Source organism: Prionailurus viverrinus, chromosome A1 (genome assembly GCF_022837055.1).
Source record: "Prionailurus viverrinus isolate Anna chromosome A1, UM_Priviv_1.0, whole genome shotgun sequence".
In the NCBI taxonomy this organism is placed as follows: domain Eukaryota; kingdom Metazoa; phylum Chordata; class Mammalia; order Carnivora; family Felidae; genus Prionailurus; species Prionailurus viverrinus.
Genome location: NC_062561.1, coordinates 223354980 through 223378888, shown reverse-complemented (window position 1 = coordinate 223378888; position 23909 = coordinate 223354980). Strand labels below are relative to the sequence as shown.

General features: G+C 34.1%; 1 protein-coding gene across 2 annotated transcripts in view; it reads right to left on the bottom strand.

Moving 5' to 3' along the window:
• The window catches only part of LOC125166204 (cadherin-12), a 224913-nt gene that overhangs the window by 50661 nt on the left and 150343 nt on the right, over positions 1 to 23909 (bottom strand). For both annotated transcript variants that reach the window (XM_047860015.1, XM_047860023.1), the window contains exon 5: positions 9663 to 9850. In XM_047860015.1, coding sequence (XP_047715971.1) covers positions 9663 to 9850 — 188 coding nt within the window. The remainder of the gene's footprint in view (positions 1 to 9662; positions 9851 to 23909) is intronic.

The following is a 23909-nucleotide window of genomic DNA, read 5'->3' as shown; positions in this document are numbered from 1 at the left end:
GCTGAGGTTTCAGCAGAGGACCCAGTTACGGTATCCTCTGACCCACACTTCCATCTGTCTTTACTTTTTCCTCCTCTATATTGCTTCAATTTTTATGGTTAACACGTATCGGTATTATTTTGCCAACAGAGTAAAGTCATCACTCAACACAATGTATTCTTCAGTAATAAGATTCTACTTTCTCAATCATATAGTGGTTCTTAATGGCCAATGGAAGGAAATATTTTCAATCAATCCAAATGACTGAAGGCTGAACCTTTATCCAAATCAGGGTAGGTGCCTTTCAGGACAAGCAGAAAACAGACTTATACCAGCCTGAACCATGATGAAAAGACAAGACGGAAAAGATCTTACAAAGTAATTTCTTTGTGCCAGGGTGTGCTACAAAGATAAGATTTTCTGATCAAGCGTCATTTTCAAGGAAAATTAAGTTTCCCAAAACTTAGTTTTATGATCGACATGGTAACCAATTTATTTATTTGTTGCTGGCACTTTCTGTTTCATAACAATTTATTCCAGAACTTGACCACAACTCATGTTACATAGAAAATCATTCATAGATGATATCTGCACGTACTTCTTTGATTTATTCACATCAATTTAAATTCACATTGATCAAATCAAATGTTTGGTGTTGAGAATAGAGTGGTTAACAAGTTAAATGAAGTCCATTTTATCACAAGCCTTATATTGTAGAAAAGGATGGCCACAACAACAACAACAACAACAACAAAATTAGTAAGTACATCATTTTCAGCTAGTGTTAAGATGTATGAGGAAAATGAGGTAATAAGACACGAGGAAACATAATTACATAGAGCACATTGGAAATGCATTTTTTTCATGTTTATTTATTTTTGAGAGAGACAAAGAGAGAGAGTGAGCTTGAGCGGGGGAGGGACAGAGAGAGGGAGACAGGATCCAAAGTGTGGGCTCCATGCCAACAGCAGAGAACAAGATATGGGGCTCAAACCCACAAGTCACAAGATCATGCATGATTGAGCCAAATCGACCTCTTAACCTACTGAGCCACCCAGGCACCCAGGAAATGCATTCCTGAGGATGTAATAATGATAGGAACTGAGATAAGAAGAACCACGCATGGGGAAGTTAGAAGCTAATGACCCTGATGGAAGGTGAGCAAAGGTTAAATGCCATAGAATAAATTCTATACCTTTCACTAAATATTTCTTGCACATCCTACCACGTTCTAGACATGATTACCCATGCTAGAACTGAGCAAAGCAGACAAAAATCACCACCTGTGTGGAGTTTGCTGTCTTCTAGGAGTTGATGGACAACAATAAGATACATAGGCAAAATATGTACCATGTTGGGTGGCAATAAATGGTATGGAAAAGTGTAAAACTTGGGGGTCAGATCATGTTCTGTGTGTTGGGGGTAGATGGCAGTTTGTGTATCCTATCACTGTTGAGGAAGGAATTCAACTCAGCAACTTACTAAAAACTAGAGAGGTAATTATTTTTGTTTAAGTTTATTTACCTATTTTTGAGAGAGAGAGAGAGCCTGCGTGCTGAAGGAGAGTGGGGAGGAGCAGAGAGAGAATCTCAAACAGACTCAGCACTGTCAGCACGGAGCCCGACACCGGGCTTGAACTTACAATCCAGGAGATCATGACCTAATGATCATGACCCCATGAACTAATTATTTGACGCATAAAAGTTGTTACATGATTAGGTAAAAATTCCCCAACAAAAAAGGGAAACAAGTCAAATGTGGCCATTTTTAAAACCTGAATTTTAATTGTTGACAAATTTCAACGGTCTTTCAGTTTAAAAAAAAAAAAAAAAGAAAGAAACCCAATGGAATGACCAGACAAAAAACGTATTTTCTAAATAAAATTATTAAAGTGAAGAAACATGTACTTCCTAAAAGTTACCTCTACATAAATTTGTCACAGAACTATTTGTTAGAAATGCCTTTAATTTTTGTGGGCATAATTTAGACTCCAGATTTTTGTAGCACTACGAATTTTTGATAGTTTTAATGAATTAACTTAAGAATCATGGGCATTATTCACTGTATGCCCATATTTTAGTGATGATACTTTTTGGCACAAATTCAGTAACTAATTCAGCAAGATAAAACAAAACAAAAAAGAATACTGAAAGAAACTCTAGTGCTTCTAGTTAAGGGTTTGGGGTAAATGAAAGATTTTACCCTAAAAATGAAAGATTACATTAACTTTTATAAATACTTAAGTAAAATACGTGTTTTACATGCACACACAGTATAGATCATGATCATCTAGGGAGGCCAATTATTTTTTGAGCTTTCTTGAATAACCAAGTTCACAATTTACTTCTCTTTTTTTAATGTTTATTTTTGAGAGAGAGAGAGACAGAGAGAGAGAGAGAGAGAGACAGAGAGAGCGAGAGAGAGAGAGAGAGAGAGAGAGAGAGAGAGAGAGAGAGCATGAGTGGGGGAGGGGCAGAGAGAGAGGGAGACACAGAATCCAAAGCAGGTTCCTGAGCAGGTTCTGAGCTGTCAGGATAGAGTCTGATGAGGGGCTTGAACTTATGAACAGTAAGATCATGACCTGAGAAAAAGTCAGAGGCCCAACTGACTGAGCCAACCAGGGGCCCCTCTCACATTTTACTTCTAACATATATTGTTGGTAACAATAGTTATAACAGTTAATATGCTTTTCAAACATACTATAATTTACAAGCTGTTCAACTTTGAAAAAGTTACCTTTTTTCTTTGAGTTTCTTATTTCTCATATGCATAATCAGTAAAACACTATCTTTCTAAGTAATTTATAAAATACATTAAACCTTACATAGTACTGAGAACTAAAAAATAATGCGTCATAAATTAAAACAATAAACCAACACAATGCATTTGTTCTGTAGTCAATAAAAAATTTAAACACCCTGTATATTTCAAGAATGTCCTTTATTGTGACAACACAAATACAGATAGGATAAAGTGGCTTTAGGGGGCTCAAATATAGTAGGAATAATAGATGTGTTTAAAGTATTAATGCTATAAGTATCGTAGGTGTTTGAAAGAAATGCTGACGTTTTGGAAGAAAGTAAGAAGTGATCAGCTTTGCCTGAGGGACTCATGAAAGTCTTTGGTATGAGACATGGGAGATAGTTAAAAACAACAACAACAACAACAACAGAAAGAATCAACTAAGAAACTTATGTGGGGCAGTGTCTTCTGTGCAAAAGGAAGACTAGTGCATTTGGTAGAAATCGCAGTGAATTTCGTGTGGTTGGAAAATAGCCTGTATATATGTGCGTGCTTATTCATGTGTGCAGCAGATGATAATACAAAACAGACGATTTGCTTGGTATCTTACTAATGATGGAAACAAAAAAAGGACTTTAGCATGAGAGTAAGAGGAACAGAGTTAGGTTTCAACCACTCATAGAGGAAAGGGTAAGTTAAATGAATATATTCAGAGAATGGCCATAGCAGTGGTAGAAGGAATAACCAGGAGGATGCATGGCAACCCAGTAGGCAGAGAAAGAGGGACATTTTAACCCATGTTCAGGAGAAATTAGTGGCCAGGATTTACGTCCTATTTGTCACAAGGAAGCTGATGGCAAGAGAAGCAACATAAGAAAAAAGTCTAGATTTGGGGGTTACGAAACTGGAGAGGAAGTGGAGCCTTATCTAGGAAGGAGAAGACATGAACAGAATCGCTCTTGTTGGGAGAAGAGAAGGAATTTGACTTTGGTCATTCTGAGTTTGAACAGACTATAGAACACACAGTTTTAAATGCCTGATGGGAAGCAAAACGAGCTGCTTTGGTAATTTCAGTCTAGGAGCCAGTGTAGAGTTTATAAGACTGATTAGCAAAGTTAGGTAAGATGTTTAAAAGAAAAGGTGATGACAAGTATTTACAAAAACTGGGACATCATATTTACAGAAACAAATAAAGAACACCACTTATGTTTTTCTTTAAACTTAAGCATGTCAGACTGGCTAAAAATAGGAGTGTCTTAAACTTAATAAAGGTGTATGTTTGGCTACATAAAATAAGCGATTCCAAATTTTTTCATCTTTTTCCCCTTAGAGTTATTCAAAAATTAACCACACGGTGGTGCTCGTCACCAAATCATTTGGTGTGAAAGCCTTTCCTTGCCATTTGACTTCAAAAAGAAAATGAGTTTTACCAACAGGACCTAAGTAAAATATGAATGGTTCAGTGGGACCCGCTGAGAGCTTAGCCTATTTACTAAAAATCCTGGTAAAGAATACAACATTTTACTTCCTTTTTTTACGGGAAAAAAATAATTCTGCTTTGGATTCAGTGTGAAAACAGTTATGTTTATTTGGAATGAAATAATATTTCCAACTAACATCAAAGAGTAAGAATTCTTTTTTAAACCAAAAGTTTTACTTATTTGAAAATAGAGAGGAAATCACATCATCATTCTTTACTTTAAACATGCACTCTTTATTTCCTAGTTACCAACAGACATTTTTGTAGAAATGGTAGAGAACTGAGAAATTATGGAAGATAATAAAATTGTCCTTTTGCAGACCTTAAATGTTGACGACAGTATTTTAATTGCTCTTATTTCTTAATAGTAACAAGGAAATTACAGTGCTTCTATAAATATATTTCTATTTTTAGTCCCTCAATGTTTTTAACTCACGTAATTTTATATTTATATCTGTTAACTATGTAATTATATAATAAATTATATTTCTTCTCAGTTCTGCAGTAGAAAAAAAAACTAGAGTAAAATATATTTCCTTTCCTTTTTCAATTAAGAATAAAATTGCTCAATTTAAAATGCTTTATGCTCTCGTTTTAAATGTAGCCTATCTCCTAATTTTTAGATGGGATGAAACTTTTATCAGCTATTATTTTGATTTTGTTAGTGTTTTTAATGTTATAATACTTAAGAACATATAGGGTACTTTCTATTTGTTTAAATTTTGCTCGATGCAATGTGACGTAAGTGTAGACGAAGGGTAGTTTTTTTGTGTGTTTTGTTTTATTTTTACCAATAGCCTGTGCCTTAAGAAGATTTGTAAAGTTTCATAATGTTATTCTGAATTCAATGTGACACAGTGAAATAACATTATGTCATAGGGCTCATAAATTGAATGCAGGCTGACGTTAAAAAATAAATTAATAAGTTTTTTTTTTCATTCTTCTCTGCTCATATAAACCTGACTATCATTTTTATCCACTTACACCCTCCTCAGAAAGAGAGAGGGGAAATGGTAAAGGGAAAGCAAATAAAGATTTTGGAGATAAAACAATAACGAGAATATGTGCTTCAGAGAACTTTGTATTTTGTTTTATTTTATTTTATTTTATTTTATTTTATTTTATTTTATTTTAAGATGTCATTTAAATTCCAGTTAAATATAGTGTAGTGTTGGTTTCAGAAGGACAATTTAGTGATTCATCACTTACATACAACACCCAGTGTTTTGTTTATTGAGTTCAGAAAAGAAAAACTCGGTAAACAAAATATCATACTCAATGTTAGCCAAACAATTAAAGTAACTGATATTTATCAAATAGCTACATATTCAAAGGTAGAATATATTTTGGACTTTCTAAATGCATTAACAACATAATTCCTGCATGAATTTGGTTTTAATTAAAACCCTTTTTTACAATTTTATGCTGAGATGTTGAAGGGAGATTTTTTAAAAAACTAATTTAAAGATCACCATGTAACTGGAATAGTGCTATTGACATTTACATATTTATTTATCATCACACACCTAATTTTTCTATGACTCCTAAAGGTAACTACAAGGTAAACTTTTCTGAGAACTTACTGAATATACACACAACTAATTCTATAATACATTCTTCATCCCTCCCCCAAAACTCTAAAGAACTGCAGTTGTTTAAATTAATTTTGAGTTTCTCATGGGCTCTATTCAACAGAATTATTCTAATGGTTTTATTTTCAAGAAATCATTCTGCCATGTTTAATCAAGTCATAATTCTACAGGTACATATTTGTACAAACACACAAAATATAATACATACAGCAGATAGATATGTAGGTAGGTATGTAAGTAGGTAGGTAGACAGATGACAGGTAATCTTAGAATTTTGTTACAGAAGTGATCTCCTGGGATATTTGTCTTTTTTTGAGATTTAATAGATGAACTCTGCAAGCTACAATTGTCCTTTCCAAAAGATTGCCTCTAGGTTTTCCTCACTTAGACATTAAGACAAATTACAACACTAAGAACAAATCTATTCAATTCTTTGGTAATTTGCTGGATGATCAGAATTTTTATGAAAATATTTTTTGGCTGTCCCTTTAAAATGTCGCCAGAATCTCACCATTTCTCACAACCTCAATTACTACGCAAGGCATGGTCCATACCTCCATCAACGGTTCCTGGGATTATTTCTGTAGGTTTGTAACTGGTCTAGTTCTATCCTTACTTCCTAGTCATTTTTCTCAGAACACCACAGTATCCCAGCTTTACAAGGATAGAGGTAATTTAGATCTAAAGTCACCCTGGGCTTTCCCATACCATGATCTAATTCGAGTCCTTGGACTGACTGGCCTATTGGGCTTTCCAAGAAGGGCCCTTTCTCTGCACCTTTGACTTCATTTCCGGCTGGGAACCCTATCATTAGTGCACTCAACCCACTGGATTCCTTGCAGCTGCTGCCCAATCTTTCTGGAACAAGCTTCACTCAGACACTACATGGTTCATTTCCTGCTTCATTCAAGAGTCTGCTGAAATTTCATCCTGTCAGAGAAACGTTTTTTGACCACCTCATTATAAGAGCCACCACATGCAGTAATGACTTGTATCCCTGTACCCTGCTTTACGCTTTTCAAGCTTGAATTTATAGCTGCTGTCAGTGATTTTGCATTTATCATCTGTCTTTCCCAATTAAGTGGAAGCTGCTTCAGTTCAGGGATTGGATCTGTTTTGTTTACTGCTTTATACCCAGAATCCAGAGTGGGCTCTCAGATTTAGTGACTTCCCCATCAGTACCTGTTGAATGAAGGAGTGAACGTTAGTTATGGACACTGAACTTTATTTAAATGACAAATTTTATGCCAGCAAAATGGACAATTATTCATCCACTGCAGGAAGAAAAATGTACTTTTTATACTTGGAGATACACATTTCAGACTGGTTTTCTTTATTATGTAAATCAATTTTAACAACGTTATGTCATAATTTCATAAATCCTTTTTAATCTCCTTAAGAAAGAGAAGTCTCAAAAAATTAAATAAAAAAATGCAACAAAATAAAATTGTTCAAAAATTTGACTCTTTTTATGAATCTTTCATAATCTAAAAAGGGAAAAGGTCTGTTCTTATTGCTTTAGTGAGGATGTATAATAGGTAAATATTTACGAAAATTGATTTATATGACTAAATATTTACTTTCAAAGATCAAGCCATTTTGATGTATGTAAAGACTATAGTTAGCCATGTTTTCAATTGTGTTAAAAAGTAACACACATTTTCCCACACATTTTCCCAGATTGACACTTAGACATCAATGTTTTATTGGCACAGATGATAAATATGTATAAATAAAAATATATAAAATGTTGTGTATAAATATAAAATATAGGTATAACTTTAAATATACATGCATATATAGATTTTAAATATATAGCATACACAATATTGACACCTCTGTACCTCAATTTTACTTTGTAAATTTACTTATTTTCATACATACATTTTATTAACTGTTGATGTAAAATATTTTCTATTATTTTCTTTATTACTAAAAGAATTCATATTTGCTCCATTTAAGTTAATGTTTGTAAGTCATTTAAGTATACTTAAGTCATAAGTATAATGTTTGTAAGTCACTTAAGTATAAGTAAGTCTTTTTGAGAAAAAATAAGTGATAAGACTTTTCATTGACTTTCTACTGAATAGAAAAGAGAAAAATGAGCAAAGTAAGAAACAATAAAGGAGTAAAGTTGATAAGAATGTGACACATAGTTTTTAAGAGTACTTTGAAAATTAAACATGAATGTGTAATTGTGCTGAATGGGATCATGTGGTTAAATTAATTTATAGAAAAGGTACAGTTTATGTGCAATAGTGGAAATAAAAAGTGATAAATAATCTATATGAAAATTGTGTTTATTTTCAATATTGTTTTTATTGTCATATATATAATTTCTTTGTTAAAATTCAGAGTGCCTGAGCAAATCTGGAAACAGCAACCTCATTCATGGGAATGACTGCAAATGTACTTCTTGTAGGTTAAAATAATTTCAGTTATTAAATGTATATGATATACTGCAGTTTGGGTTGAATACAACATGCTTTGTAGTAGAGGAGAAAACAGTACTAAATTAAATGAGTGTCACTGTTCTTCCTACACTCCATTCTTAAAAATTCCTATAATTTGTTTCACTGATATGGAAACAATCTACACGTCCTAAATATAATTGTGATTTTCCTTTCTCACATTTCCATAACCCTTCTTCAAGCCACTCCCCAACAAAACACAGATTATAACCTGTCTAATATTGACAATTGTGCTCTCCCCTTCTGCGATTCTCCTCTGTATTAATCCCTTTTATTATTATTATTATTATTATTTTGATAGAGAGAGATAGAGAGAGATGGAGAGTATGCTCTTGAGCAGGGAAGGGCAGCGAGAGAGAAAAGAGAGAATCCCAAGCAGGCTCCGTGCTGTTAGCATGGAGCCCAGCACGTGGCTCCTTATCATGAGCTATGAAATTGTGACCTGAGCAGAAACCAAGAATCAGTTGCTTAACCAACTGAGCCACCCAGGCGCCCCTAACCTATTTAACATTACTCAGTGGCTTCCCATCAGAGTCCGCCTTTCCTTCCCTCTCCCACCCTTTCTCCCTCTCCCTCTCCTTTCATCTTTCCCTCTCATTCTCCCTCCCCTTCCTCCTCTCTATCTCTCATTAATCCTTCTTTTCAGTTACCTCCTTAAAACCTCCCCAAGGCCAGCATTACCCTTGTTCATTTCTTCCATTCCTCAGTAGTATAGATTACTGACATAGGGATTCTTCCACTGTGATATAAACCTTTACCAGCAATGTGTGAATTAGATATTTATACAGACGTTTATAGTCTCAGAAAAGCCATGAGACGGTAAGACCAAAGCTGGTGGGGTTAGAATTTACCTCTAGATCTTAATTTATTTTTTTATTTTAAATGTTTGTTGTTGTTGTTGTTTTAATTTTGAGAAAGAGAAAGCCAGTGAGAGGGGAGGGGCAGAGAGGGACGGAGAGAAAGAATCCCAAGCAGGCTCCCTGCTGTTAGTGCAGAACCCAATATGAGGCTCGAACTCACAAACCATAAGACCATGACCTGAGCCAAAATCAAGAGTCAGACACTTAACCAACTGAGCCACCCAGGAGCCCCTAGATCTTATTTTAATTAATATATTTGTTTAAGTTTGTAACAATTAAAAATCAAATTACAATTAAATTCTTGTAAGAATTTTTTAATAAATAAATTCATGGACCTGTTTCAACAAAAAATATATATCTGTTGATTTTCAGAATACAAGTACCTGAGGAAGTAAATACTTCAGAGCCATTTGGTCTTTTTTAAATTTAATATACTGCTCATTTCAGGAAATTAAAATTTCTGTCATTTTCAACTTTTAGTCATTTTGTGATTTAATTATTATTGGGTAATCAACTGTTCAAAACCTTGTCTATGTACCTTTTTCAATTTGATGACTCCTTCTTGTGTATCCTCATCTGTGACGATGTCAAACAAATTTCCCCCATCTCCTGGAACAATATTGTATTCAATTTCTGCATTTTGTCCAAAATCAGGATCCACAGCTCTTATTCGTCCAATGGCTGAGCCGATAGGAGAAGACTCGGGAACTTTCAGATGGAAAATACCTGATAAGACATGTATAATTCATGCCGTCAGTGGAGTTAGTTAAGTGTATAGTTAGATGACTAGGCTTGAGAAATATACTATATCTAAAGTAAATCACATTTAGAACCTAATAGTGCCAAATCGAAAAGGAATTTGCTGTCAAGTTAAGAATTATGAGTAGGAGTAATAACTTCACTTTTCACTTCCATAGGTCCTGCTCTAGAATTTTAATTGGGAATTATAACTAGTAAAGTGTGTTCAATTTAAATTAGCGTGAGGAAGTATTTTAAATACTAACAGCCTCAAAGTGTACCTAATAATAAATGGAAGGGCAGGAACATCCATGTAATTAAATGGTACCAATAGGGTAGAATCCAGGACACAAGACAGAGATAAAATAAAGGTACATGACAGATTGATAGATATTTATAGAAAGTTAAGGTTATATTTTCTAATATATATATATATATATATAAATATTTTATATTTTTCTTATATATTCCATAGAGAGTATGTACTCAGTAAGTGTAAATCATTAAGCTAAAAAAAACCTGTAAGATAGTTGACCAAAATTTTAATCTATGATGGATTTAAGTATATTATATTAATTGACTACTATTCAATTTGTGTTTAGTATCTAGTAAGTTTTTCCTGGGTATACTACAAGCTACTTTTATACACATATAAGATCAGGATATCAAGTTCATGCTGCTCCATTATTTATTTATTTATTTTTTTTAGCATTTAAAAAAAAAAAAAAAAGAAATGTTTATTTCCACCACCAGGTGGAGCACATACATTACTATGAATTTGCTACTGAGTCAGAAAAACCTAGAAAAATTTCTATCTATATAAAATATACCAGAATCAGGAAAATTTGGAATATCCTCTAAAAATGAAAATATATACATTGCTTAAAGTAGTTTTAGAAATTGTGTATGGCATAACATGAAAAAGATATAGGCTATTTTACTGACTTGTCATCAAAATCAATATTAAATGATTAAATGACAGTCTATTTATATTAAAATAAGGAAAGGAAGAGTGTGGAAGGAAATAAAAGTGCAAAAACACAACTAAACTCAAAATACACAATTTAATTTTTATATCTTCTTTCCAGTTTTAATTTCTATTAATGTACTTTGGATTGTACTTTCTCATGGCTAAAGCAACCACCGTAATTCACTCGTTTAGAACTTCTAGTTACATTCATAGAAATTAAGTTAGGAAGACCTTTAATATGTTTATTGAATGGTGAAGTTCATTCATCAAATTGCATTACAATATTTTGGTTATAGGCTTCAAGAAATATGAGGAAAAAATGCTCAATCACACCTTGTGGACATTTTGCTAAATATTTTCCATTTTATTCCCAATTACTTTGTTTTTCTCTTATAGTTCTTTCACAGTTTCAAAATGGGGTAATTTCATTAGCCCTGGTAGCATTAAATCTTTCAACTACCTCTCACCCCCTCCAACATAGATATCTACCACTTGCACAAATACTGCTAAAATAAGCCTTGTTTACATTCAATGGACAGTACCTCATCCAAAAATATAATTAATATTAAAAGATCTAAATATTTACCTAAATTTGGCTGATTTCATGTAAAGCAGAGTGTAGATTTTTACAGCAGTCTGAAAATAGTTGTTCAATTAACTTGATAATTAATTAACAGTATACCTGCCTTCAAAGGGGAGTATGGCAAATCTTTCTAAAAGAACACATTTAAAAGTTAATAAACAAATCAGAACATAGGCAAGTAATAACAATAATGCAAGTGGTAATAATGGAGTGTTACATAGGCATTAGGAAAGGATTTTGATTAAATAAGTCATATCACATGATCAAGCTGGCAACTTTTCATAGGCTACGACTATGTTTCATTAGGTTTTATTCCCTAAACACTTCACGCAGTGGCTGTCATAGAGATGCTCAAAGTTTGCAGGATTTAAAGCAGCTTTGGACTGGAGGCTACCAGAGCAAAGAGGAAGAATAAAGTCACAGGTTGCAATGTACACACATTGTCTAAGAAAAAGGTAACAACCGGTATCCGAGTGAAATTGAGTTCAAATAGCCATGATCACATAAGCAGGACCTAATGTGACTTTTACAGCCTACTTTTCTAGAGTGTTAAGTGCTTCACAATAGCCTAAACACCGATCGTATGGAAGCACTTCTGAGCTGCTAGCAAATATAAGGATGCCTGACTTCTTGTTTAACATGGCTGGAAAGCCTGCAACAGTTATTTAAACTTGTACTAAACTTCTCATATATGTGATTCTTTTTATTTTCTTTTTTTCTTCCTTTCTTAATATCTGTTAAGTAGAAGTATCACTTGTCAGAAACACGTCCACCACTTTTGCCTTTTGGGTGATTGTGATAAAGAACCTGAAGAAACACCAAAAGTCTTGAAGCTCTACTACACTTAGTCATAGTTCAATGCCATGGTATATCAATAAGTGTTGAGAAAGGTGTTGAATTTTTTTCCTGATAAAATAGAGTAATGGAAGTATGCTGAACAATGTACTGTACATCCTTCTTTCACATGATATTTAGTTAGGAAATGACCAAAAAAGTTATCAAAGACACAGCTGACAGACAGAGATTTGAGTGAAGGAGGCAGCTGCTGAGGGTAATGGATTTCAAACCTCAAACATGGCCAGCAGTGCAAGGTGATGATGGTGGTGTGGGCTGGGGTAGGGGGAGGTTGGATGGGATCTTTAGAAAAATATGGACATCTAACTTAAAGTATGTATAATTTTTCTGCTTACTCTATCTAATCCATTCAATAGGAACAAATTCAGATTACATATTTGCTTTATGAGTTAGATTTCATTTGAACAGTTAAAAGCAAAATTAAAAGAATTAAAAATCAAGGGAAATAATCTAGTCTGGCATCATCATTAAGAGATTATGGTTAGCGGAGGTAAAAAAAAAAAAAAAATTAGCCAGAATTGAGACCCTCCAATTTAAGAAGAATTTTTAGATATCTGAAGGACATCAGATAATGCAGACTTTAAATGAGAGTTCCCCTTTTCAAGACAATATGCTGAGATATGAGTTTTATGTTTTATAAAAGGAAATTTATGAAGCCACTAACAATAAATGTGAAGATGGCTATTCCTTGTAGTATTATGTCAATAGTAAGTTAAATAGCAGTTTCTTAAAAAGTGGTCAGCATATAGCATGCCTACAAATTTTATAATTATCTGATGGCACTGGAAAACTTGTAATAAACTGAAGTGCCAGCATTCTCCAAAAAAAACCTGACTCAAAAGCACTCCCTAACATGTCCCACCAAAATTAAGATATAATAAAAGTGAAAATAGTGATTTACCATGTACATCTTTTTTGTGTATTGAGATTTTAGTGTACATAAAACACAAATGTACAGAGCACTGAATTTCCTGTTCTTTAGGATAGCACATTTTAGTAGGGTGGAAGACATATTCATTAAGCCAAGCATTTCCAAATAAAATACTGTAGTTAGAAATAAAGTCTCCAGAATATGGAACAGATCAGAGAAACTATGCATTAGTCATGTCATATTTTTTTAGGCTCTGTCGGTTTATTTCCAGTGACTTGACATTTTATCATTTCTAGAAACTCGACAGCAAATAAAGCTGGGGTCATTCAGATTAATTCAAAACTAAAGTAATCTTCAGCTGTGCCAAAGTTGGATCGCTTGTGATGTACTGTGTCATTACAGTTCCATCAACTTCTGCGTGTCCTACTTTTGACGCATATGAAACATCTTAATGGCACTGCCTGTACAAGACAGATTAAGAAATAAAACAGGTGACAAGAAATTGTTCAGAGTCAATAGGAATATATGCTTACATACTCATCAAATATACATGCTATGCTTAAAAGAAAAAAAAAAGTTCTCATGGAAAACGAGAAAACTGCATGTAGTGAACTAAGATGGAATTATAGTGATCTTATTCTAAAACTTCTTACAGATAATGCTCCCTATTAATTCCAAAGGTAAAAGTATCTATTACTCAGTTATAGGCTAAATGAATATCTTCTCAGGAACTTTGTTGTTTCAAAAAATGTACTTGGGGTGCCTGGGTGGCTCAGTTAGTTAAGAGTCCAACTTCGACTCAGGTCATGATTTCATGGTTCCTGGGTTTGAGCCCCGCATCGGGCTCTGTGCTGACAGCTCAGAGCCTGGAGCCTGCTTCGGATTCTGTGTCTCCTTCTCTCTCTGCCCCTCCCCAGCTAGTGCTCTGTCTCTGTCTCTGTCTCTGTCTCTCTCTCTCTCAAAAATAAACATTAAAAAATTTAAAAATAAAATTGAATAAAATTTAAAAAATGTACTTTGATTATTAGGACTCCCACTGGTTTTGTGTATGTGTCAGGGAGCATTCAGTGACACCTAAGGAAAAAGGATATACAATAGGCTTTCCTTCTCTGAATTCTTCGGAATATTTCCAAGCATTGATATAAATTCTAAAAGAGATACATTTACTTAACAAAACATAAATTAATATGTTTTAAGCTACTCAGAAATAAAAGTTGCAGGACTTGCAAAAATATATTAAGTCAATGAATAAACTATGTAATGCAGTGACAACATTTAGTAATAAAAACAGCAAGTATAAAGAAAATAGAACAATCCATTATAAATTCTCTTTTGAAATACATTTTATGTTTATTGTAATAACTAAAATTACTCAAAAATAATATGTAAGAAGTCAATGTTCAGCTGCACAGAAAACTTACTATACTTAGGAATATGAAAACATATTATTTGAGATCTCGTAAATAGATGATTGCTTGAAGTGCTATATGTATGTTTAAACTTTTGAAAATAATGTGTATTACCATAAAACTATTGATTCAGTGATTCAATTCAAACATTTAATTGTTCAAATAGTCATCCCACACGTTTGTGTGTATGTGACTTACCATCTAATGACATAGAAATAAAATTTTTCTTTCTCAATATTTTATTGTTTTAATTTCATAAGCAAAGATAATAATAGCATACAAAATGATTTCACCTTATCTAAAAAAAAGAAAAAGGAAATGGAAGCAAACAATATTTCTGTATGAGGATAAAGGACTATGTACCTGTTATACCTTCTTATTAGCCCTGTGACCTGGTGCAAAATATTTAATCCTTCTTTTCCTGATCTATAAAATTGGAATAATAATAATGGTGATGATGATGAGATCGTGATGTCACTCATACAATAGTGAAACTCCTAAGTAATAACTATTATTACTAGTTGCTTTCCAAATAGTAATTCTCTAGATAACTCCATATCTGTATTGTACTATTTTCCTGTAGAAGTTGCAGTAGTCAACTGGAAACTGCCTATAGAGATATGGAGATGACAGAAAAGGAGGTGTTAACAGAGTTCTGAAAAGCCATTCTAATTTTAGCTGAAAGCCTTTCCCCATATTTTCAAAACTGAAGGATTCAAGAGTAAAAATATCTTGGTGGTTGAAGAATGTTTTATGCCCTCTATTTCCTCAAAAGCCTGAAGCTGTATTTTCAATAAGCACAAATTAAAGTAACGGAAATATAGTCCGCAAGAAAAAACCATCCTGATACCAAAGTTGGATTCCAACTAGATTTTAGTCAAGCATACTAAGCATACAGTAAGTGGAAGCTCTCAGTAGTGACAGAGACATTTAGTCCTGCTCATTCTTAGGATGGGTCTGGGATGAACAAATTTTTGGAAGTGTCAAGTATCTGGAATCAAGAACTTTACTGTATTGGCCAAATTACTTCATCTTTTTACAAAAGTTATAATTGCCTAGTCTAGACTTTCGTTAGTTATACCCATGAGTATGAATTGCCATAGACCCAATATACAATATATTAATGGACTTATAAGTTTTATGAAATGTTATCAATTCTATTTAATAATAGAAATATTTCTTTTCTCAGAGATATGAGAAATTCATTCCAAACGTTCTAGCTCTGAGCAGCCATACACAGCACAAAAATTTAGGGCTAATTATTGAATTGTCCCTTCTAAATTTCCTTTGGGTGGTAGATTAGTTAAGTCGTCCAGTAACTCGGATTATTGATGAGTGAATCAACTGCAACATTTAGTAGCTTCCTCAATGGAATGATAAAGAAACAACAAATAAAACAAAAAATACAGAACTATGTTTATCCTAATGGCATTAATGACCTGGTTGGGGAGGTAGATACGAATTAAACAATTATACAAATGACGTAAAATTGCTAAGTAACATCAGTGCTTTAAGGGAAAGTTATGCAATTCTGTTCACTTTTTCTGACGTTTAAGCTAAGAACCTAAGCAAGTCAACTGGCTGATGTTGGATTTGTGAGGTAAGCTATTAGAAAACATTCCAAATAGTAGAAACTATATGACAAAGCCAATAATTATCATAATCTTCTGCCCTTCTATTTTGCTTGTTCAGTTACTACCACTATGGCTTATTTATATAACATATACTGATATAGAGGCAGTAAACATCAATTTTAATATCAAATATAAATAACTTTACCTTTAGTTAATATCAATATATTGATCTCTCTACATCCACTAATTCATTATCATTTTTCTGTTGATCTTTTTCCTCATTCGACTAAAACATGTTTTGTTGTTTCATTATCATATTAACCTATGGCCTATATATCTTGTCCATGTTGTTGCTGCAGTCTGGTCAAACTCAACCCTTGATAATGATAATTACCGTCTTTCTCAAGAAGGAGGTGCGACTGACTGAGGAAAACCAAAAAGAAGCAGTCAGCTAGATATCATTATAAATTTTCATCACTAACCTCAAATGCACTTTCCAGATTGGCTGTAAAGCATACAAATTTGCAAAGGTAACTTACCACCATTTGCTATGACCTCTATTTTACACTGATTTATTTTCCACAAATCTTTACTACCGACTTTTTTTTTACTTTTTTTAACTTTTTTTCTACAGATTTTCCTCAACTTATAGTGGGGTTTTGTCCCAATAAACCCATCATAAATTGAAAACATCTTAAGTTGAAAAGGCATTTAATACACCTAACCTACTGAGCATCATCGCATAGCCTCTCCTACCTCAAACATGCTCAGAACACTGACAGTAGACTACATTTGGGCCACATCACCTAACCGAAAGCCTATTTTGTAACAAAGTGCTGCCCATGTCACGTAATTTATGAATACTGTATTATCAGTTGTTTACCCTCATGATCGCATGACTGACTGGAAGCTGTGGCTCGCTGCCTCTGTTCAGCATCACAGGTGAATATCATACCACATACAGCTAGCCTGGGAAAAGATCACATTTCAAAATTCAAGGTACGGTTCCTACTAAATATGTAACGCATTCACACCATTGTAAAGTAAGTTGAACTGACGTGAGTTGAAGACCAACTTAGTTGGTGACCCTGTCTCCTATTTTACAGGGGAAAAAAAATGAACTCATATCACATAGGAGACAGTTCAGCTTCCTGAACCTTCAAACAATCCCACATCAGTATTACTGCTGGTCTGAAAAGGCATAATATGCATCATTTAATAAAAACATGTTTCCAGGCACCTGAGTGGCTCAGTTAAGCGTTAGACCTCAGCTCAGGTCAAGACCTCACGGTTCCTGAGTTCAAGTACCATGTCAGGCTCTGTGCTGACAGCTCAGAGCCTAGAGCCCACTTAGGATTCTGTGTCTCCCTGTCTCTCTGCCCCACCCCCACTTGTGCTCTACCTCTCTCTCTCAAAAAATAAATTAAAAAAAAACATTAAAAACAAACCCAAACGTGTTTCCTTTCTTTGTCTTCCACTGCTCCTTTAGACCTTATTCAGTGAGGGTAAGCCTTCTCTTTTCTTGGATGAGACTATGGTGAATCAATGATGTTTCTGCTCAACTCTAAATAATAGACAGTCCTATGTTCACTTGATCTCACAAATTTTAGATTTGCAAATGAGAAATTCTCAACTTATTAATTATTAATTATTACATCAATCCTTATACAAAATTTAGAGTTCTCTCGTCTGCCTCCCTGCCGACAAGGGCACCTGGGCCAGCAAGGGATGGGACTTTGTTTGGGGATATGAATGGTGTGGCAGGCTTCCCTCTGTCTCATCATCCACTTTGCAACAGTGTTTTTACCTCATAAGAGGCAACAAAGCTAGTTTTTTGTTTTTGTTTTTTTTTTTTTGGGGGGGGCTGTTTTCACTTGAATAGATAGGTTTTGCTTCTCTGGGATTAAAGGTAATGGCTCTAATGGCTCTTTTGGGAGCTCTTGAGAGCTTCTCCCACTATATACCCAAGACAAAGGCATTGCCTCTGCTTTGATGTAACATTCCCCTTAGGCTCTGGATCTCCAAACAATCCATTTCACACACAGATTCTCACTTCAAGGAAAATCTCTGTGGCAGAACTTAAAATGACTCTGGTTTGGACATTCAGCTTCCACAACTAACCCCTCCTTTTGTTGTCAGGTAATTACTCTCCCAGACAAAGCCTTATTCCAGTATCTGCTCTTTCTGAAGATACTTTCACGTTCCTAAGCATAAGGCAAGGCTCAGACCCTCGATTTTGCCCATTTTCTGAAATAATATGGGAAAATATACTGGATTTTATCATTGGCTCTTCATGAAGGAAGGCTCCCCTCACAAGACCTGAGAGGCAAGGGAAGGGTAGCTCCACTCTTATTTTCATTAGATGGAAACTGCACGGGGTTTTATGCAAAGAAATCCTCAGTACAAAATTCTCCCTCCACTCCACACTCTATAGTATTTTAAAAGCACAACAATAGCCTCGCTGTGATTGAGGGCTTCAAGAATCTTAAATGCATCCTGACTTTCTATTGTAAATTCTGTATTTTGTTTCTGGGACCATACTTGGTCATGTGGTATCCATTGTAGCTTAGCTCCCAGTGGAAACTTCAATATTAGCCTCTTATATCAGTAAGCGTTCTTTCACCCTTCTATCCAATTTCAACTGAGGTGTCCCCCTGCCTCTTCTATTTAAACCCCAATAATTCATTGATATCACTGACATTTTAGCTCCTAAAATCATTTGAACGTAGCCACATATTCCCATTTTTCACAACTGCCATCAGTACCACCATCACAGATTAAATGACTCACACTACTCGTCTTGTGTCACTCCAGTTATCTAACTGGCTTTCTTATGACTATTCTGCCTGCCATCCCCCACGTGCACTCTATTTTCTGCGCTGCACTGCATGAATAGGATCATTTATATCACTTTTATCTGGAAACTCCATTTCTTTTATCATTGAGAAGACTGTTGCAAGGACATATATGAACTTCTAGAAAATCTATGAGTGTCAATATGACGGAAAGAGAGAACTTTTTAAAAAGAGATACTCTTTAAGTAGAATAGACCACCTCATCTCCATCGCCAGCATCATCATCACCATCGTCACTATCAAAGGAATTATTTATATAGTGATTCCTATTCTCAGGTACTTCTCTAAGCACTTTCCCATTATAACTAATTTTATCCTCACATTAAGAGTATGAGACAGATACTATTATGATGATTCCCAGTCAGTGACGTTCTAGTAAATGTTTGACAGTTGGATCAAAGTAGGGAGGGAGAAGAGATATGGGTAAGCTCAAATTTTTCAGTGTTTCTCAGTTTCTGGGGTGAAAGAACTCCCAGCATCCCTGCTTTCAAGCCAATGTGACATCACTGAATAGAGATGGGAGATGTGCACAATTGGCTTGAGGATCAGTAGAGCGAGCTCCAGCATACCACTCTACCAATGAAGAAATTGAGGTACATGAGATGAACCAATCAGGTGGCATCTCTGATCTAAACTTCACCTGTTTTTACTGCCTGAATGTCATTCAAACAGAGACAATATTGGATGAACAAATAAATTCTTTTAAAATGCAAATAATTCAAATTATTCTTAATTTCAGGAAGACTGATGAATGCAAATCCCAATTAAGGGTCAATTGGAGTTGGATAGACTTAAGGAAAGTTTCCTTTTTCAATGCTTAGAGAGCAAAATCAATGAAGACAGAGAGACAAGAGCATGTATTAGATGTAAGATGGTTCTTAGAAAGGGATGCTGCTCTAAAATTAAAATTACTTTTACTTCCGTACCCAAGAAAGAAAAGGACATTTATTCCATCTCTTTCCGTTCTTCCAATAATCCCTCCCTTATTACATAGCTCCCAGCTTTCCACTACAAAATTTTTCAAGGAGGCATTATGTTTAGTACTATAGTTCTGCTAAATTATAGATCCAATTAACACATATCTGTATTTCCTTGCAAAATGAATTGCTCTTTATAACATCATTTTTTTTTCAAGAGATTGCATTGGAAATCCCAACCAAGCTAATTCCAAATAAACTGTGAAACATAATCCATTTGTATTACTTAATGATTGCCAGAATTAAAAGTACGTCTGATTCTCAAAAATATGTATTTTTAATATATATGATTTATATAACCACTATCCCCATTACATAATAATAAACATGATGGAGATCTTGGCAAGAGTTCACAACATTTCAAGTGCATCAGTAACTTTCCATTGTTCATTCATTTCTATGGAGTACATTTAATATTCCCTTAAAACCTCCATTAAATATGTAAACCTTGCTCTTGTCTTTGTCTTATGTAATTTCTGTTCCATCTAACAAAATATGGCACATAGAGAATTGTCAGCGATATTAGCCACTGATTTCACAAAAATAAGCAACACTAGAATTTTTATTAAAAATTATTAATAAATATGACACCTTATTATCTAAGCTTCTGAAAAAATGTTTGGAATCTAAATTCATCTGTGAATATTATTTACTCAAATATTTGATTTCTCAAAAGAATTTTTTTGGAAACATTATGAGAGTAGTCTGGAAAAGAGAAATTTGATAAAGTTTCTTCCTTTATAACATTTTTTTAGGCAAAACTAATTCTTGCAAAGCATCCAATTCATTGAACTACAAATATTATTTATGAATATTCATCACATATTCATGCATCATATTTGTAGACAATGTTTTAAAATTTTCTGTACGCATGTATTTTATTATTTGAATACTTCTTATGTCTTCCCTATTTTGCTGCTTATGCCTAAATTGTTTCACTGGCCTGCTACTCCTCTTCTTTATATGTATAAATTCTATTCCTGGGGCTCCTGGGTGACTCAGTCGGTTTAGCGACTGACTTCAGCTCAGGTCACGAGCTCACAGTTTTGTGAGTTCAAGCCTCATGCTAACAGCTCAGAGCCTGGAATTGGCTTCGGATTCTTTGTCTCCCTCTCACTCTCTGCCCCGCTCACACTTGCTCTCTCTCTCTCTCTCTCTCTCTCTCTCTCAAAAATAAATAAACACTTAAAAAATATATTCCTCATTCTTTCAAGGGCAGCTTAAAGCCATTTTTGATGAAACATTTTCTTGCCTTCTCACTTTCATTTTTTCCCATAATTCTATACAAAAAATCCTTTAAATAAAACATGATGTTTTTGCATCATCTAAATATTTTGGCGAACATTTGCTCTCCCACTGGCTAATTCTTACTGTGGGTTTCAGAAATTAATGTGGATATTATTTCCTTCAAAATCCTCTCAAATCTATTCTCTAATGATTTGGATGCCCATCTAATACATTTATGTGTCATTGTGTGCATAAGTCTATCATTTATTTTATTTCAAGTAGTATAATTGTCCATTAACTTAATCTCTCCATTATACACAGAGCTGCTTGAGGGAAGTCATTAAATTTTTTTATCCTTTTTGTACCAACACACAAAAAAGATATAGCCTTTTTTGCACTTACACTTCAATAAAACTAGCAATCAATTAAACATTCATTAAATACTATAATTAATTGTGTCGATATTTGTTAACAAACTAGGTTTCTTACGTACAAAATGTTTGGTGTCCGTGGTTATTGCCTATATTCTGTTTCACTCTCATAAAGAAATACTGAAGAAGTTCGATTTCTTTGCCTATATAAATGTTAAGACCAATGAGAGGCACACATGAAAAAGAGAAATTTAAACCATGTGAAATAAATGTTGAATTTAGGATGTTTCACATTAGAAATTAAAACTTATCACCAGTGTTAGAAATCTGTGTATTAAAAGCTTGAGGGGGTAAGTATCAAGCAACTGGAGATGTCATAAGTTAGTTTTAATTTAATAATCCTGCCACTGTGTTTTCTCTGGGTTAAAAAGTATAATGAAATCAGAAAATTGTATTTAAATCAAAATATTCATTATAAATGTTCATGGGTAAAGATGACACTATTTTGGTGATAGAATTTTATATTCACTTCCTAAATATTTCCGTGGAGTTAGAAATCTTGAAATTCATTTTTTCATGTATATAAAAGTTATACAATCAGTCCTAAGAATTTTTTTTTTCCTGGTGGTAAATTCAGCCACAATACAGGCATGAGCTATTTCTTGAGCTACTTTTCTCTTCAATTCATGTTTGATCACACATTAATGGGAAATTCTGATAAAGGAGAAGCAACAGACACAAAGAAATGATATAAAATGAGCCTATACTCTAGTTGAAGAGACAGATACAAAGAAGGAATGGGGATAAGGTTGAAAAGAGGGAGGAAGGAAAATGTGGGAGGGAGGAGAGGAGGAGGAAAAAAACACTCACTGTTGGATACTTCAATTGCATTATTTTACTTAATCCTCCCAGAAGCTCTATTATTATTAAGATGCCTACTTAATTTACTATCCAAACAGAACCACTTTTGAGAGCAAAAGCAATCACTATTTGTAATTAATTCGAGACCACATGTGAAAACTGGAGCTGTCTCAGGCAAACCACAATATATGGCCCCCCTATTTATTATCTTAATTTGATGCTGTAAAAACATGAGATAGCAAGAGTTTATTTAGCTATTCAGGCCCCAGTGACTTAATGGTGAAACTAAGCTTTCCATCAGTACCCTTCCCAAAGCCTTGGCTCTCTCGATTCTACAAATCTTATAAACATAAAAAATACTCTCAGTCTTGGAGAGAATGTCTTTTCAGTTTGATTAGTGGAGAAGTAGATAGAATGCCCCATGTTCACATTCAAGGGCTCTCACTTTTACTCGGTGGTTCTGGTGTAGGAAGCAGTGATCTATATTTTCATAAATATTCATATTTAAAAATTACAGCTTTAATATGGTGCCCAATTGTGTTCTGCTGCATTGCACATGTAACTACGAAGTACCTGGCGCCACCTCTTTCCATCTCTTTTTCTTGCAGTTTCTTCTTTTAAATGTGTGTAAATAAACAAAAGCTATTCATAAGGATTAAAGAAGTTAATATGCAGCTTTAATGTACTTTACATAGTACACGTGCAATAAGGATTAGCTGCTGTCCACACTAAAATCATCACCATAGGCCATAAAGAGTAATACAACTGTACCACCTGGAAAAAATTTTGGAACTGGCTGATGCAGCCTGGGCAGGAAAATGCAGAAAAGCAAACTGAGGACTAGTGAATTTGAAGACTTAACAAGGAAGTAACAGATAGGTATGCTTTGCACCCAGAGACTTAGGGGTTTTCTTATTACTTAAATCTGATAAATTCGGTTGCTGGCGTCTATTTACTTGCTCTGACTGACAGGAAATGTCACAAAAGAAATTTTTCTCCTATTTTTGCGGGAGGGCTGGAAAGTGGAAATGGGAGAACTTGCTCATTACCTGACTTGTCTGTTTCAGAACCTGAGTTTTATTACATCATAGGTAAAATCTCACATCTGAATTGTGGATTATATGATGCCAAAACATCCAAGCCACTTCTCCAGGATTTGAATTAAAAAAAAAAAAAAGGACTCTTAGGTGAGCTACAAAGTGCACAGATGAATACTGACAAATATTTTAAATATTTATAAGTGTTAATAACATTGGTAAGATTAAGCACGGTATCTTTTAATACCATTTCAGTTTTAAACATTATTTACTATGGTTCACAAAATAATTTAAAACTAAAAGTCAGATTTCTTAAAGACCAACAGAAGTTGTAGCTCAAAAGCTTAGTTCTTTTTTTTTTAAATTTTTTTTTTTTCAATGTTTTTATTTATTTTTGGGACAGAGAGAGCCAGAGCATGAACGGGGGAGGGGCAGAGAGAGAGGGAGACACAGAATC